Source organism: Nannospalax galili, unplaced genomic scaffold (genome assembly GCF_000622305.1).
Source record: "Nannospalax galili isolate Female #2095 unplaced genomic scaffold, S.galili_v1.0 scaffold146, whole genome shotgun sequence".
Classification (NCBI taxonomy): Eukaryota; Metazoa; Chordata; class Mammalia; order Rodentia; family Spalacidae; genus Nannospalax; species Nannospalax galili.
In genome coordinates this window covers 3,792,600-3,810,675 of record NW_008357929.1, presented here as the reverse complement: position 1 = coordinate 3,810,675, position 18,076 = coordinate 3,792,600, and the positions used below count along the sequence as shown (strand labels likewise).

Genomic DNA, 18,076 nt, shown 5'->3' with positions numbered 1-18,076 from the left:
AAAAAAAAAAAAATTTTTTTTTTTGATAAGAAACATATATAATAGCATTTGAACTCAAGGCTAGCTTCGTCTACATAGAAAGTTCTAGGCCTGTCGGAGCTGCATAGGGACACTCTCTCAAAAAACAACAACAAAAAGACCTAACAGTAAGTTGTCCTGAGAGCATGTAATCACTTAAATTTGGTTCATAAAATAGTGACCAAAGAAGAACTCAAACCCATAATGAAAAAAAAATGAGTTTGACATTTGCTTGATAATTTGGGTAAAGTGAAACTTGTTTAAAGACCTTGAGGTGACTTTTTAAAGTATTTTATAATCTCCTGTGGACATTGCATCCCAGAAAAAGACAAAGAGGCTTGTGCTGCCCAAATTATCAGCCTGAAATTTATGATAGAAATTTATTAAACTTACCAGCTTAAATTTATGATAGAAATAAGTGAAAATTTTCTAGAAATCAATGCTATGCTACTAGATTTGATATCTGAGCATTATGATTACAAGAGCATTTCAGTGTCAGAATTCACTTCCTCAGCATGCCTCTTTTCCTGTGCCTCTGGTTGAGGACAGGCTTAGGAGTAGAAGGGAAGATTGCTTCTATTGATGTATTCAATTTTATGAAGTGATGGTCTCTTAAAATTAGGCAGTCTTAGCTCCACTTGTTTCAAGTGATGGAAACCTTTAGCATTGACATTGTTCTGATTTCCCACAAGAAAAGTGTCCTGGTGGTGACTTTTGTTTCTAAGTGTTTACTAATTTGAATCATTATCATTAGGTATTCTCCAACTTGAATTATTTATTGAGTGCCTGAATTAAAGTTATTAACTTGAATTTGCTGTTATTCTAGGTAGATGCTTGTAAGTTAATTTCCTTGTGGGGGGCTCTTAGGCCTTTTGAAGTGATTTGGTTTATCAGGTGTTCGCATAAGATAAGTGTTAACAACCCAACCCCCAACCAAACTTTATCGTAGTTATTGAGTTGTGCTTGCTCAGTACAAAGTAATTCAGATGGAATACCAGGAGCTGGCTGTTCTGTCCACAGCCAGCCACTTGAAGAGACTGTTGGGAGAACATGAGGTGGTATTAATCTGGTGCAGAGCATCTGGAAGCACTATCAGTTTCATGTTGACCCATAATCATCCAACTACTCTGTGCTCCTTTGTGTACAGAAGACATTGAGAAAGGTGTTGTGGATGAATAGACTCTCCTGCCATGTGATGATCTTAAAGTCCAGAGCTGTGCCAGGAACCATGTGTACATTCTGTTGGATGCAGTACTACTGTAGTTTTTTTGGAAATCAGCTTCCAGCAGTTAAGAACTGATGCTAACTTTTTGAGGTTTTGGTGGCAAAATGCTTTTCTAGACTTAGATAAACCTTGTACAAATGTAAATTTAGAAAACCTAGGGAAACAAAATTAGCTAGCAAGAAGAACATGTTTCACAATAGTATTTTGTCAGTGTGTATGTTAGTATATTTACAGTAATCCGTGCAGTAGAAATAAAAAAAAAGGACTTTGAAAAAACTCTTAATAGTGAAAATTCATTAAATGTTAGGTAGAAATCTTTCCCGACCAAAGGGTAGTTTCAGTTTCCTTCTATTTATATGTAATTATCAACTTGTTTTAAACTAGATATGTGGGCTTATTAAGATCCTTCAAATATTTTTAATAAATATTTTTACAACCATACTTAAAGTTATATTGTTAAAATAGGAATAAATGTAATTCAGATAATCATTAATTATTCACTGAAAATTATCTTTGTCTCATTTTGAATAAACACAAAGCTTTTACTTTAAAAAACATCCTTTTTGAGCAAGCATGCTGGTGTTGATTTAGAAGCAAAATGAAAATTCTCAGTGTGAAAATGTAGAAATGAAGGAAGGAAAGTCTTGTTTTCATTCTTATTTTTATCTGACAGTGATATTCAATGTAAGAATTTAAATAGAAGTTAATACACTTTATTTGGTATGAAATACTGTAGCTAGCAGTTATACATTCAAGTAAATTACAATTTTTTTCATATTTGGAGTATATGGAATGCCTGGTGTTCTGTCAGAAAATAAAACTGAGAAAACCGACTTCTGTTCTTTACTGCTTATTCTCATGTCACATGGAACACATCTTTTGTATTTCTCTGCCTCTGGCTTCTCCTCTGTAAAATGGGCTCAAGAATTTAATTGACTGTCTTCATCCCTTTCAAGAACATTGAGGACAGATACCTTGAAGTCTTGGAGGACAAAATGCTACCTTGTGTATTTTTTGATACTAACTTACCTTGTAAGTATGTGCTTTGTGTTGTACACAGTGGCGCGGTGTGACATTGTGAACTTTTTTTATGAGAATAAAAGTTATTTGCATGCTTTAATGTTAAATTGTAGTTCCATTATTAATGTCTTCTATTTTCTGAACTTGATTATCCTATCTCACTTGGTGGGGGCAATGTTCATCACAATGTAGTCTATAGAATCTGGTTGGGAGGCAGACAGGGGAGGGAAAGATGTTTTCTGACAGTCTCTTAGACCTGTGCAGAGAAGCTGTACAGTTTAACTAGGGATATACCCCAGGTCTGTGTTGTAGTGTCTCATCAGTTTAGGAATAGAAGAAGAGAGCCCCATTATTCACCTTAGTGTTTCTCCTGCAGGTTAGCTGACCTGCATGCCAAATCATGAATAAACAGTCAGGGAGAACTTTTTATTTTTGGTATATGGGAAGTTTGGTGAAGGAAGAGAGTCCCAATACAGGATCCGGAAGACCTGACTCCTACTGTGCACAAACTCTACACTAGTACTCATTTTCCTGTTCTGGACTTCCCTGTCTATCTAGAATGCTAGGTAGAGGGCTGTTGTTGCATTAAATGCTAGGTCTTTATAATTCTGAAATTATGATTAAAAGATATAGAGAGATGTGAAGCTGCCTGTGATTATCCTTATGAAAATTGCTATATTCTTTGATTTTCTTTGTATTTGCATGTGGGTGTAATTTTCACAGCCTGAGAACTTTTTTGTATAATTCCCACCATCATCAGTGAATGTGTGATTCAAAAGTCCTGTGCCCTCAAAAGAATTCCTCAGTGCTTATGTTGTTACTTACTGTTGTAAAGTATAAGGAAATATGGTTTTCCTGTCTGGCTAATATTTGTGAAGTTTGGTAATTTTCAGTCCCACAATAAAGGTTTTACTCCAGTTTCTAAAACTGCTTGTTTTTATGACATCCCTTGTTATTCTTTTCCAGAGAATACGGTCAACAGTGGATGAAAAAGAACAAAAACAACTTCTTATGGATTTGGATGTAGTAATGCGGAGTAGCGATTGCCCGTATATTGTTCAGTTTTATGGTGCGCTCTTCAGAGAGGTATGGATAAACTATTTGGGTTTTAGCTGATAAATGAATATCTGATTTGGACAAGTTGGAGGATGGCAGATTTAAATTCTAATCTTCAGCTTAGTGCCGTATATTAATAATGACTCAGTACCTCAGTATTGTGCATGGATCTATGTCAGTCTTTAGATGGACTCTCAGCATTCATTGCCCCTGTGGTTAAAGGATGAATAGCAGGTGCACAGTATAAATATTTCTTTGTATTTGTGGTATATCGGAATCCCATAATTTCTTCCATTATGAATATTTTCTGTTAAGAGTGTGACACATCTAAATGTCAGTACTTCAGTGTGGAGTTTTAAAAATATTTTATTATTTTTATTTTATGTGTGTGAGTGTATTGTCTGCATGTATGTGAGTGCACCCATGTTGTGCAATGCTGCGGAGGTGAGAAGAGGGCTTGTAGATTTTTAAAAATTTGCAATTTAAAAATGTTTTGGTTAGTAAAGAAATGGGTGCCATGGTGTCATTTTTATACATATGTCTCGTAGTTTCTTATTTGCCCATCACCTGCATTTCCCTACTCTGCTTCCTCCCTTTATCTAAATTTTCTTTTCTTTTCCTAATGCCCCCCTCCCCCTTTCGGCTTTCCTGTCATACTTTAGTACATGTCTTATCCATCTCTTCTTTCCCTTTAGACCCCTTTCTCTCCTCTCAGTCCCCTTTCTACCTCCATGTCCTACATTTATATGAATGTCTACTTTCTGCATATGGGAGAAAATATGCAGTGTGTCTTTCTTAATCTGGCTTATTTTGTTTAATACAGTGATTGCCTGTTTCATCCACTTTCCTGCAAATGAAATAATTTCATTCTGTAAAGAATAAAATTTCACATTTTTTAAACGTTCATCAGTTGACGGACATCAAGGCTGGTTCTATATCTTGACCATTGTGGATAGTACAGGAATAGACATGCATGTGCAAATATTATGTGGTATGTTAACTGAGATGCCTTCAGATAGTTGCCCAGGAGTGGTGTATCTAGACCATTTGGTAGTTCTACTTTTACTTTTTCTGAGGGTTCCCCATACTAATTTCCATAGTAGCTGCATAAGTTTACATTCCTGCCAGCATTTTCTAGGGGTTAATCTTTTTCTATATCTTCATAGTACTTTTTGCGTGTGTTCTTGATGATAGTCATTCTGACCGAGGTGAGATGGAATCTCAAAGCAGATTATTATTATTATTATTATTTATCATTATTATTTGGTCTTTTTGAGACAGGGTCTCCCTGTAGCCCTAGCCGGCCTGGACACTTTGTCCAGGCTGGCCTGGAACTCACAGAGATCCACTTGCCTCTGCCTCCTAAGTGCTGAGATTAAAGGTGTGCACCACCACACCTGGCTTATTATTACTATTTTTATTTTCTGTGTATGAGTGTATTGCCTGCATGTACATAAGTGCACTCGTGTCATACAGTGCCTGCAGAGATCAGAAGAAGGCATTAGATCCCTTGGAACTGTAGTTATGGATGATTGTTAGCCGCCATGTGAGTGCTGGGAATCGAACCTGGGTCCTCTGCAAGAGCAGCCAGTGCTCTTTACTGCTGAGCCATCTCTTTAGCCCCTCAGAGCAGTTTTAATTTGTATTTCACTGATGGCTAAGATTGTTGAAAACTTTTCAAAACGATTTCTTAGCCATTTGTATTTCTTCCTTTGAGAGCTGTTTATTATTATTAATTAACTGAATGATTTTTTTGGTGTTTAATTTTTGAAGTTCTTCATAGATTCTAGAATAGTAATCTCTTGTGAGATGTCTCACTGGTAAAAATGTTTCTCCCATTCTGTGGGGTGCCTCTTTACTTTATTCACTGCTTCCTTTAGTGTGCAGCTTTTTGACTTCATATAATCTCATTTGCCAGTTCTTAGAATTGCTTCCTGTGCTATTGCAGTCCTTGTTAGAAAGTCCTTGCCTGTGCCTCCATTTTGAAGTGTACTGTCTGTTTTCTTTTAGTAGTTTCAGGTCTTACATTAAGGTCTTTGATCCATTTTCTATTAACTTTTTGTACAGGGTAGAAGATATGGACCTAGTTTCATTCTATCACATGTTGCTATCCAATTTTCCCAGCACTGTTTGTTGAAGAGGCTGTCTCTTGTAGATTTATGGATTTATTTCTGGGTTTGTTCTTGTATGCCATTGGTCTGTGTGTCTGTTCTGTTACTATAGCTCTGAGGTATAGTTTTAGATCAGGTATTGAATGCCTCCAGCATTGGTCTGACTAGAAATGTTTTGGCTACTTGGTGTTTTGTTCACTTTTGTTGTTGTTTCTTTTTTACTAGTTCTGGGTGGAATGCTATTGGAATTTGGATGGGAATTGTGTTGAATCTGTAGGTCTCTTTGGTCATATAAATCTAATTATTCTTGCAATATTAAGTTTGCTAGTCTGTGAGCATAAGAGATCGTTTCATCTTCAGGTGTCTTTGGTTTCTTCCTTCCATGTTTTAAAGTTTTGTCCCCTTGATTAGGTTTATTACTAGTTATTTAATTGCTCATTTAAAATTTTTTATATTAATTAATAAATTTATTTTTTGTCTTTTTGAGACAGGGTCTCCCTGTAGCCCCAGCTGTCCTGGAACTCACTATGTAGAGCAGGCTGACCTTGAACTCACAGAGATCTGCCTGCTTCTTCCTCCCAAGTGCTGGGATTAAAGGCGTGCGCCACCACTCCCGGCAATTGCTCATTTTTTAAAGCTGTTTTGAGTGAATTTTTTTTTCTTTCTTTTTAAGCTTCATTTCTTTCTAGGAAAGTTCATTACTGGCATTTGGAAAAGCTACTGATGTTTTTTTTTAATGTGATGATTTTTTTTTTTTTAAATATATATCCTGCTACCTTGCTGTATTTATCAGATCTGGAGTTTTCTGGTAGAGTCTGTAGGGTCTTTTTAAGTATAGGAGCATGTCATCTGCAAATGGATTATTTGACTTCATTCTTCACTATTTGTATCCTTTTTATTTCTTTTGTCTTATTGTTCTGGCTAAGTCTCTGAACATTATATTGAATAGTAATAGAAAGTCTGGGCACCCTTGCCTCTTCTGATATTATAGGAAACAGTGTCCTTTTTTCTAATTGATTATAGTTTTATCATATTATATCCTTTATTATGTTGAAGTGTGTTCCTTTTACATTTAGTTTCTTCAGTGCTTTTGTCACTAAGGGATATTGAACTTTGTGAAAGGCCATTTCTGCATCCCTTGAGATGATCTGTGATTCTTACCATAAGTCTTATATACGCTGTATTACAGTATGTGTGTATGTGGGGCAATATTTGCATTACTGGAATCAAACCAACTTTATTAACATGTTCTTGAATTCAATTTGCAAATATTTTACTGAAAATTATTACATCTGTGTTCTTTTGGGTAGTTGGTCTGTGTGTGTGTGTGTGTGTGTGTGTGTGTGTGTGTGTGTGTGTCTGTCTGTCTGTCTGTCTGTCTGTCTGTGTCTGTGTGTGTGTGTGTGTATGGTTTTGGTTTCAGGGTAATACTAACGTAGAATGAGTTCAGTAGTGTTTCTTCTTTTTTTATTTTATAGAACAGTGAAAGGAGCTTTGATGTCAGGTCTTCTTTAAAGGCTTGGTAGAATTCAGCAGTCAATCTGTGCATCCTGGGTCTTTTCCTTGTTGGGAGGTTTTATTACCACTTCTGTCTCATTGCTTCTTATCAGTCTTTTTAGATTGTTTTTATCTTGATTTAATTTTGGTAAGTCATGTGTCTATAAATTTATCCATTTCTTCTAGATCTGGTTTGGGGGAAGCTTTCAAAGCATTCACTAGTGATCCTCTGACTTTGGAATCTGTTGTAGCATCTCCCATTTCAACTCTAATTTTATTAATTTGGTCTCTCTGTCTTTGGTAGGATTGGCTAGGGTTCTGTCAGTCTTGTTTATTTTATCAAGGAACCACTCTTTCTTTGATTCTATATATTCTTTTTGTCTCTATTTCAATAATTTCTACCTTGACTTTATTATACCTTGCTATCTGCTATCTTGAGGTTTAGCTTGTTTTTGTTTTGTTTTGTTTTATTTTTACTTAAAATTTTTTTTTATTTATTATTTTTGTTTTATGTGTATGTGTGTATTGCCTGCATGTAGGTAAGTGTACCCATGTCATGCAATGCCCACAGAGGTCAGAAGAGGCTGTCAGATCCCCTGGGACTGGAGTTAACAGAGAGTTGTTAGCTACCATGTGGGTGCTGGGATTTGAATCTAGGTCTTGTTTAAGAACAACCAGTGTTCTTAACTGCTGAGCCATCTCTCCAACCCCTTGTTATTTTTTTTTAAAGACCAAAATATATTAGGTTATTTATTTGTACCCCCCCCCTTTAAATGTAAATGCTCATAGCTATTAATTTTCCCCTGAGAGCAACCTTAGGCATATCCCAAAGGTTCTGGTAAATTGTGCTTTAATTTTCTTTTGGTTCTAGAAGTTTCTAGCTTCCTTCTTGATTTCTTCAATGATGTACTGTTCTTTCAAAAATGTGTTATTTGATTTCTTAAGTGTTCAGTTTTGTGGTGTCTCTGGATATTATTTTATTCCACTTTGATCTGATAAGGTACAAGAAGTTATTTTGATTCTTTTGGGTTTTTTTTTGAAGACTTGCTTGGTAGGTTAGAATGTGATCTATCTTGGAGAATGTTCCAGGGGCTGCTGAGAAGAATCCGAATTCCATATCTATCGTATGGAATATTCTGCATATACCTCTTAAGACCATTTGATTTATGGTGTAGCTTAACTCTGAGATCTTTTGATTTTCAGTTTGGATGAACTGTATAGCGGAGAGTGGATTATTAAAATCACTCACTATTAATTGCATAAAAGATCTGTCTGAGCCTTTATGCCCATTAGTGTTTCTTTTTATGAAATTGGGAGCCCTATCTGTTGGTACGTATGTACAGTGGTTATATTCTCTTGATGAATTCTTCCCTTTATTAGTACATAGTCGCCTTCTTTATCTCTTCTAATTATTCTGGCTGGAGGTTTATTAGTTTTATTGATATCATTAAACCAATACTCATGTATATTAGTTTTCTGTATTGATCTTCTATTTGGAGGAAGATAGTATTCTGATCACTAGTTTTTTATTTTTGCTTAACCTGTTATTTCTTAAGGTGGTCCTTGCTGTTTTTAAATTGTGAAATATTTCAGACATAGAATTTATATTGTAGTCAAACCCACATGTAATATACTAGTATTTGATACATTTATTCTCTATCTTTAAGCACTGTAAATGTGGCTAAAGCCCTTGTTTCATTTTCCTTTTTGCTCTTCAGATATAAACACTACTTTAAATATTTCCTTTAACTTGTTTGTTCAAGCTTATCATAAATTTTTTTACTAGATATATATATAGCAGTCCTCATGTATTTTCAACATTGACATAAATGAATCATCCTATATACTTCTCCATAATGTATTTAACTTATTTTTTAAAATTTGTCCATGTAAATATAGGTTTATTTTACAAATATATGTATACACACATATGTGTATGTTTAATTGCTGTATAGTATTATGAATAAATATACCATATTGGGTTCTTAAAATAATCCTAATAGATTAGTTTTATTTTTTGTAATTATAAACAGTAGGGGGAAATGAACATTCTTTTGCATGTCTCTTTGACAGTCTAGGTGGCAAATTCTTTCGAGTGTGTTCTGAAAATATAACTGCTAGATTAAATAAAAGTATCTTCAATGTAAATGGGCGTTGTCTCAGTTTTCCCTGTAGTGGTTGTACTGATTCACATGTCTACCAGTGATGAAGAATTTCTATAGCAAGAATCATATTCATGAGTCAGTTAGTCAGTGGACAGCTTAATTTGTGGTTTCCAGTGTCAAGATTACCTCATAGTCCCATTTGGCACCTGGAATTTGGTATTATGTCTTTTTTTTTCTTTTCTGTTTCTTTATGTCAAAATATATAGTTTTAACCATTTGTTCTGGTACCCTTTATCATATAATAGTATTTGTTGTGATAAATAAATTTGACAGGCTTTTCTTCTTTTTTTGTGATCTGTTCTCTTGCCGGTTTGGGGGAAGGAATTTTTTTTTTTTTTTTCCTATTCTGAAGAGATGAGAAATTCCTATAAAAGTTTTAAGATTTGCATTTCAGAAACATCCATTTGAGGGGACTAGGGAATAACCCAGTTGGAAAAGTGCTTGCCATACAAGCATGAGGACTTCAGTTTGAATCCCAGAACCCGTGTTGAAAACAAACAAAAAGGCTGGCTGTGGTGGTACATTCTGGTAATCCCAATACTGGGGAGACCAAGATAGGCAGATCCCTGTGACTTGCTGGTGAGCCAGTCTAGCATATTGGTTAGTCCCAGGTCATATGAGAGATCCTGTCTCAAACAACAAGACAGATGACACTTGAACAATATCGAAGGTTGACCTGGCCTGTACACCTGTGCACCCACATGAACGTGCACACAGACACACACATGCACACACTTCTTTTGAGGTTGCGTATTTATATGTGTGAATTCTGTATGGAAGGGCATTCACTCCATCCTTTGCTCACTCTTTGCTCAGTTACATCAGTCATGTAGGAAATTTCAATATGTGCACAACCTGTTCCACTGGGGCATATCTTTTCTTTGTGATGGCTTTATAAAATACTTTTTTTGTGTAGTAGGTCACACTGCCTTTTTTAAATTGTCTTGGCTACTTTTTGCTCTAATTTTCTATATAAGTTTCAGGGTCAGCTTGTTCAGATCCATGAACATTTTGACTAAAATTTTGTTGAGTGTCTGGGGTGGAGGGATTTGATGTATTTCTGATCTTGAGTCTTAAAATTTGTAAGTGTGGTCTGTGTCTCCATTTGTTTGAGTCATTAAGGCCTTTTAGCAACATTTTATAGTTGATTTTATAAGAATTTTATATGTTCCTATGCACCTTACGGTTTTAACTTCTTTGTAAATGGAGTCTGTAAATATTTTATTTTCTAATGTTACTGTTGAATTGTACATATGTTGTTGACATATGGATTTTATCCTCAGGAGCCTTTTGTTATCTTACTAGTTGAGTATTTCTTATCATTCACCTTTATTTCTTAGTAAATCCACATTCGGTAATTTCTTTTGTGTTTCAGACATTTGGTTGTTGCATCTTTGGTTTGCACTTGAAAGTAATGTTACTGTTACTACTTTTTTAGGTAGCTCACCCAGGTAGTTATCCTCTCTGTCTCTCCCCTCCCCTCCTTCATCTTTTCCTTCTTTAAATGTAGCTCATCACTGTTGTCTGTATTTACTTGTGGACAAAGGGAGCTGTCAGAGAGATGAGAACGCTGGTTCTTATCTTGTTTGGTTGTATGTCTTAGAAACTGCACAGACAGCCCTGGCTTGAGCTCATTGCATCTTCTGTCTCCTTCTCATCCTCAGCTGTTTCCTTCTTCTAGCATTCCCTCTTTTCCCATATCTTTCTTTCATTTTGTTTGCCTATTTTCCCATCACTTCTTTTTAGCATCGTTATTGTAGCTTGTGGTATCTGCCAGGCACTTGATTTTATATTTTACATATGTTAACTCACTTGACCTTTATTGCATAGTCGCTTGAGGGTAGTAGAGCTGTCTCATTTCATAGACGAGAAGGGAGGACCTTGGGCCCACAGAAACAGAAGGTAGGCGAGCCCAGACAGAGAGCCAGGTTGTCCAGGCTCTCAGCATAGGGGATCCTTCCACTGTCAGTGTTACTTACTTGTTAGTTTTGCTGTAAGTGTTCTATTTTTTTTTGAACCAATAGAAAACTGTAGAGAATGTATTGAGGAAAAAATTGTAGTAAATGGGAGAGCTGGTGTCTGAAGACTGAGGAAAAGAGGCACAGAGGAGAAAGGAAAGAGACTATCAGATGCACTTTACGAAAGTGATCTGTAGGTATTTAACAACCTACGTGTCCTAGTGAGTGGTCCTATTGTAAGAATGCCTTTGCTCAGTGTTCTTCATAGGTCTGTTCTTCATATTGTAAGCTCAATACGCTTGTGTTGTGAGGGTTAACTGAAGAAAAGACCCAGGGAAACTGGATTCTATTTATGGTTCAGTCACTAGCTAGTCATTTTCCCTTAAGAGGCATTAGCTTCGTATGTAATCAAGTCTGGATCAGGCTTGATCGGTAGGAGGTTATTGGTAGAAAACCTTTTCAAGCACAACTGTATTCATAAATGAGTAGCAGCAATTAATGCTGCTTGAGATGAATTGTGTCCTTATCCTGAAGGTGGTTTTGCTTTTGTAAGCCTCACAGCCCTTGTTCAAATGATGCAGACCTCTAGTTGTGTATCTGCTGATCCTCGCATTTTTCATGCCTTTCATGTCTACCAACTGTTTAATGTTCAAGAAGTGTAATTTTAGATAATCTCTTCAATATTGTACCATTCCCTTTAGTGAGATAGTTGAGTGTTTTCTAGTTTTTGTTTTTCCTTTCTGTAGTTTATGGAGAATCGAAGATGGTTTCCTTGTCATGGGATGATTCAAGTATCAACACATTTACAGTAGACTTCCCTTACGCACAGGAGGTGCATTCCAAGACATCCATCTTGGAGATCGTTGATATTGGCAGACTGTATGTTGTTTGTTTTCACACATGCATACTGGCAATAAAATTTAACTTACCAATTTGGCACATTAAGTGATTAAGAATACTAAATCATGGGGCTGGAGAAATGGCTAAGCAGTTAAGAGCATTGACTGTTAGAGATCCTGGGTTCGGTTCCCAGAACTACATGGCAGCTAGCAACTATCTGTAGTTCCAGTTCCAGGGGATCCAGTGCCCCTCTTCAGACTGCCCGTGGGCATTGCACAACACTCATGCAGGCACTTATACACATGCAGGCAATGCACTCATACACATAAAAACAAAATATTTTAAAGAATACTAGGCATAAAATAAAACAATTGTAATACTTAAGGACATTTGACCATAGCACTTTGATACTGGAACAATTGGTCTAATAACTGGAATGGTTACTAAATACCTAATAAGTGAGAATTATATAAAGTATGGATACACTGGATTAAAGGGATGACTCACATCAGTGGTGGGATGAAGTAGGATATCACAAGATATCATCAACCTGCTCAGAAGAGCACATCATTTGAAACTTATGAATTGTTTATTACGGGAACATTGCTTCTAATGTTATCAGATCACAGTGACTGCAGGTTACCACAGAGAGTAAAACTTTGCCCAAGCAGGGACTTCTGTATGTCCCTTATTTTTGATAAAAATTGCTTTCATGCTGATTTAATTAATGCCAATACTCATTTATTAAAGAAATGTTCATTTGGAGGAGATTACATTCCAATAAAAAAGGTGTAAGATAAACATAATAAATGAATAGTTGCACTGTATTAGAAGGTGATAAGGGTTGCTGGAACGGACAGGGTCAGGGAATGCTGAGTGAGACGACTGGACTGGCATTTTTATTAGAGTAGGGTTTACCAAGAAGACTTTTGAGCAAGGCTGCACTATTATGCTTTCCTACTTTCCTTTTCTTTCTAGTCTGAGAAGTTTTGTTAGTTTCTCAAGATAAATATATTATCTTTTTTTATTTGTCAATGAGAAAGGATGGTTTTCCATCTGTTTTCTTTGTGTGTTTAGTTATGACAATATTTGACATTTTTATCAAAGCATAAGTTTTAAGATTGTTCATGCCCATAACATTAAGAGTGAATGAAATTGGCTTTAAGTCACATAGTTTGTGTTTAAACCAGAGTAGGATTTTCTCCCCGGGACTTTGTTGTGCAATGCTGTGGAGGTCAGAAGAGGGCTTCAGATTCCCCTGGAACTGGAGTTAAGGATGGTTCGTAGCCGCCATGTGGGTGAGCTGGGACTTGAACCCGGGTCCTCTGCAAGAGCAGTCAGTGCTCTTAACCGCTGAGCCATCGCTCCAGCCCCTCCCCAGGACTTTTTAATAAAGAACCAACAATTATCACTACTTTGAAATTCAGAGAAAGGCCACTTCTTTCTTAATTGTTTTTGTTTTAAGTAAAGGCAAAGTGATAGTACTTAATGCTAAGACATGTGATAGTAAATGGTATTTATTGTTTTACAGGGTGACTGTTGGATCTGTATGGAACTCATGTCTACCTCGTTTGATAAGTTTTACAAATATGTATATAGTGTATTAGATGATGTTATTCCAGAAGAAATTTTAGGCAAAATCACTTTAGCAGTAAGTATTTGATTTTCAAACTGTTTGTTGTACATGTAATTATATAAAGAAGTTGGTAGTGCTTTTAAATGTGCTTTACAGATGGGTATTACTTTCCTAGGATCATTATCTGTGACAGGTTAAGAGACAGTCACTTAAGAAGAATACTTAGCCCAGGGTGTAGTGGTGCACGCCTTTAATCCCTGCACTCGGGAGGCAGAGGCAGGCAGATCTCTGTGAGTTCAAGGCCAGCTGGGGCTACAGGGAGACCCTGTCTCAAAAAGACCAAAAAAAAAACCAAAAACAAAACCAACCAAGGATACTTAGCATAGCACATCTGAAGAACACTTTTAAAAACATGGTAAAAAAAAAAATTAAAATAAAAAAGGGGGGTTGCTGGAGAGATGGCTCAGTGGTCACTGGTTGTCAAGAATACTGATTGTTCGCAGAAGACCCAAGGTTCAAATCCCAGCACCCCATGGCGGCTAACAACTGTCTGTAACTCCAGTTCCAGGGGATCCAACAGCCTCTTCTGCCCACCGCCGGCATTGTACGACATGGGTACACTTACCTACATGCAGGCAATACACATAAAAATAAAAATAAAAACTAAAAAAAAAAAATGGTATGTGAATATTAACAGTGTTCTTATTCACATCTCAACTGTAACAGGCTGTGATTTAAATAAGATAGAAATGCTATTTTATGTTCATTTCCCCTTTTAACTAGATTATATCCCTATACTTATCCCTAAGCTAGTCAGAATGACAGAAGTCTTTTTGAAGCCCTTTAATTGAAGCTCTTAGATAAGTATGTTTTCCTGTGGTTTAAGAGTGAAATTATCCAATCTAAACCATTTTAAATGTTGATAGCAATTTTAGTAGTCAGCAGTATGACCAAATTGATCAATTTATATTTAGGATGCCGAAAAGGAAAAGAGGTGCTCATTTGACTATGTTTAGTTCTAAAAGTAAGTTCATGGTCACTTTCTTTCCTGCTCTGAATATTTGATTTGAAAAATATTTACAATTTTTTTTCCAAAAGGAAAAGTTATTTTTCATAACTGAAAACTAATAAGACTTTTAGAACCTCTGGGAATATGAGCTGATGATATATGCCTGCTTAGTTGGTGTGTAAGCAGAATTATCAAGAGGTTGTGAGACACAGATACTGTGCTTACATGTGACTTCCTGTTTCTTCCTTCAGTCAGCTCTCTCCAGTTTTGTTCATCTGTCAGTTGCCAACCTATTATTACTAATCACTAATGCTAGTAAAACTGATTAAAAATATAATTTCTGAACTGTATTTTAGTTGTAAGAGATAAGTAGTATCTTTGTAGTTAATCTTAGGATAGGCTATTTTAAAATTGATAATTATGCTAATTTTTTTACTTTGCTAAGTTAATGATTAAATTTAAATGTTTTATGAGTTAGCTAACTTCTTAGATTTATACTCATATAATTTTATGAAATTAAATTGAGTTGAACCAGAAACTTACTCATTGTTCAGATAAATATAAAATCTTAACATTGATCAGTTTAGCCACTCCCATCCAGTATATCAAACCAGTATGGTCTTGGAACTTGCCATTATTCATAATATATTACAGTAAAATAATATTGTACAGTAGAATAGTACTGTGGCCCTGCACAACAATAGAATAATGATAGTAGTCAGTGGTGAGTGAATATTTATGTTGAGCCAGGATACCATGACATTAATTTTGTTGGTAACTTTGTTTCAAGTAGTGAGATCTCAGTTTTACAGATGATAAATCCTGAAGCATGGATTTGTTTTGTTATTTACATAAATTTGAATTGTTGATGGTTAAAGCCACTACAGCCTGATTGCATAACCCTGCTCTTAACCACTGCATAGCAGGATGGCCATGTAATTGGAGCTCAGATACAAAATTATTTTACCATGTATTCTAATATATACATTAATAAATTATTTAGTGTATGTTTACTTATGTTTCTAGACTTAGTGATCATCTTATATATTAGGACAGTGTTTAAAATTATTTTATGGGGTACTGGAGTGATAGCTCAATGTAAGAGCATAGGCTACTCCTGCAGAGGACTTGGGTTTGGTTCCCAGCACCCACTCAGGGCTAACAACCATGAGTAACTCTAGTTCCAGAGGATCCAAGGCTCTTTTCTGTCCTCTATGGGCATTACACGCACGTGGTACACTTAGGTACATGCAGATAAAACACTTAAACACATAAAATAAATTAATCAGTGAACACACAAGATAGATACTAATGCATTACAAGTTGGTATTTTCTACATTCCTCATACGAACAGCTTGACAGAGACTTGACTTTTATTCTTTTTCTTTTTTAAAAAATATTTTATTTATTCTATGTGTATGAGTGTATTGCCTGCATGTGTGTAAGGGTATCTGTGTCATGCATTGCCCGTGGAGGTTGGAAGAAGGCGTCAAATCCCCTGGAACTGGAGTTACAGATGGTTGTTAACTACCCTGTGGTGCTGGGAATCGAACCTGGGTCCTCTGCAAGAGCAGTCAGTGCTCTTAACCACTGAGCCATCTCTCCAACCCCTGACTTTCTTTTTTTAATAGCAAATTTGTTGGCCTGTTGTAAAGTCCCTCTTCCCATCCTTTTTAGAGAAACTTGATTTTCTAATCATGAGTAGTGATCTAATGACAGGATGAATTGTTGCACTGACTGAAAAGATATGCTGGCTCTGCAAAACTTACTTTTAAGCACTTCGTGCTAGCACCAATGAATGATTATAAGGAACTGAGAATTTGTGGAAATTATTGTCATTATTAATAATAGAACCACTCTCTTGGACTTTCTTATACTATTTTTATTATTGGAAAGGTTTGAGGTACAACTTTTTAGTGACTTGTTAAATAAATCATGTTACCGTTTTTTTTTTTTTTAAGTTGTTGCAGAGGCTTGTGCAAATGCAACTTCTTAGATGGAACATTTTATACCATCATCAGTTAAAAGAAAAAATTGACAGAATAGTGAAATGCTAACTTAAAATTTGTGCAAAGGGCTATGTAGGCTATTGTTTCTGATAAATTATGTTATTTTATTTAAAAAGATCTTTATCCTGTCTCTCCTTTTTCTCCTTAGACTGTGAAAGCACTAAACCACTTAAAAGAAAACTTGAAAATTATTCACAGAGGTGGGTATGAACTGCTTTCTGTGGGATAGGAATTGACTTTTTCTCCTTTAATTGGTTAAAAAAAATTTTTTAATGAAAATTTTTATGTCACTGTATAAACTTCCCTGAAATATTTGTGTTTGTAAGAAAAAAAAAAAAACCTAATTCTGTGTACTTAAAACTTCAAAAATTATATTTTGTGAAATCTAGAGAGTTACTCTTGCTAAGGACCCAGGGTTCTATTCCCAGCACCTACATGACAGCTCAAAACCACCTGTTAACTCCAGTTCCAGGGATTCTGTTGCTGTCTTCTGGCTCCTTGGGTACCATCATACACATGCACATTGTACACATACATACATGCCGGCAAAACACACATAAAATAAAATCTTTTTTAAAAATTACATTTTGCCAGCTGGAGAGATGGTTCAGCGGTTAAGAGCACTGACTGCTCTTGCAGAGGATCTGGGTTTGATTCCCAGCTCGCACATGGCAGCTACGAACCGTCCTTACTGTCAGTAACTCTAGTTCCAGGGGATCCGACACCCTCCTTCTGACCGCCACAGCATTGTACGACGTGGGTGCACTTACATACATGCAGACAATACAGTCATACACATAAAATAAAAATAATAAAATATTTTTTTAAAAATTATATTTTTCTACAGATTATTGATTTTTAGTTAATGCTGTTGCTAATGAAGCCTGTTTTGTACAATTAACATGTAGCAATATATTAATAAAAGGAAAATGTATAAATGAATAAAAGTAAATCATTCATTTGCCCAGTAGATAATTAATATTTCTTTGCATACAGGTAAGACATAAGGTGTTCCTGTGGACATTCAAAGAAGAATTAAAGGGGATAATGCCTTCAAGCCTTTGTTTTTTTCATTGCTAGACTTGACCTTGGGTTCTTGTGCATACTGGGCAGGCAGTGTAACTTAGCTACACTCTCAGCCCCTATACTCAAGCATTTTAAAGCCATGGTACTTTTCCTATGAAATGTTTCTTCATTTTAGAGAATGTTTTTGTAAAAAAGAATTTAAAATCAGCATCGTGAATTGGAGTGCCTCTAAATCATGCTGTATTTCTGAGGACATTGATTGGTATTAGTGACAACAGCAGCTTCCTGTGTTGCTTCTAGACCAGACAGTATTTTGAAGAGGAGGCCACTGTCTCTGCGGCTTTCTTAGCTCTGGGCACCTGTTTATGATGCGTTTATTTTTATGTCGCATTCATTAGAATTGTTTCCTGCTTTAAAACCAGCTACTTTCAAGGAGCATCAGATGTCCCCTGAAAGCTAAGACAAGCCAGCAGCCAAGTGTGAGGTTCTGCTGAAAAGGAGGGAGGAGGACACATACATACATACACACACACACACACACACACACACACACACACACACACATA

General features: G+C 35.9%; 1 protein-coding gene across 3 annotated transcripts in view; it reads left to right on the top strand.

Annotated features, from left to right (window-relative positions):
• Positions 1-18,076, top strand: part of Map2k4 (mitogen-activated protein kinase kinase 4) — a 98,654-nt gene that overhangs the window by 35,600 nt on the left and 44,978 nt on the right. For all 3 annotated transcript variants that reach the window (XM_017795051.2, XM_008855695.3, XM_008855696.2), the window contains 3 exons: positions 3,230-3,349; positions 13,422-13,541; positions 16,633-16,684. In XM_017795051.2, coding sequence (XP_017650540.1) covers positions 3,275-3,349; positions 13,422-13,541; positions 16,633-16,684 — 247 coding nt within the window. In that variant the 5' untranslated portion in view covers positions 3,230-3,274. The remainder of the gene's footprint in view (positions 1-3,229; positions 3,350-13,421; positions 13,542-16,632; positions 16,685-18,076) is intronic.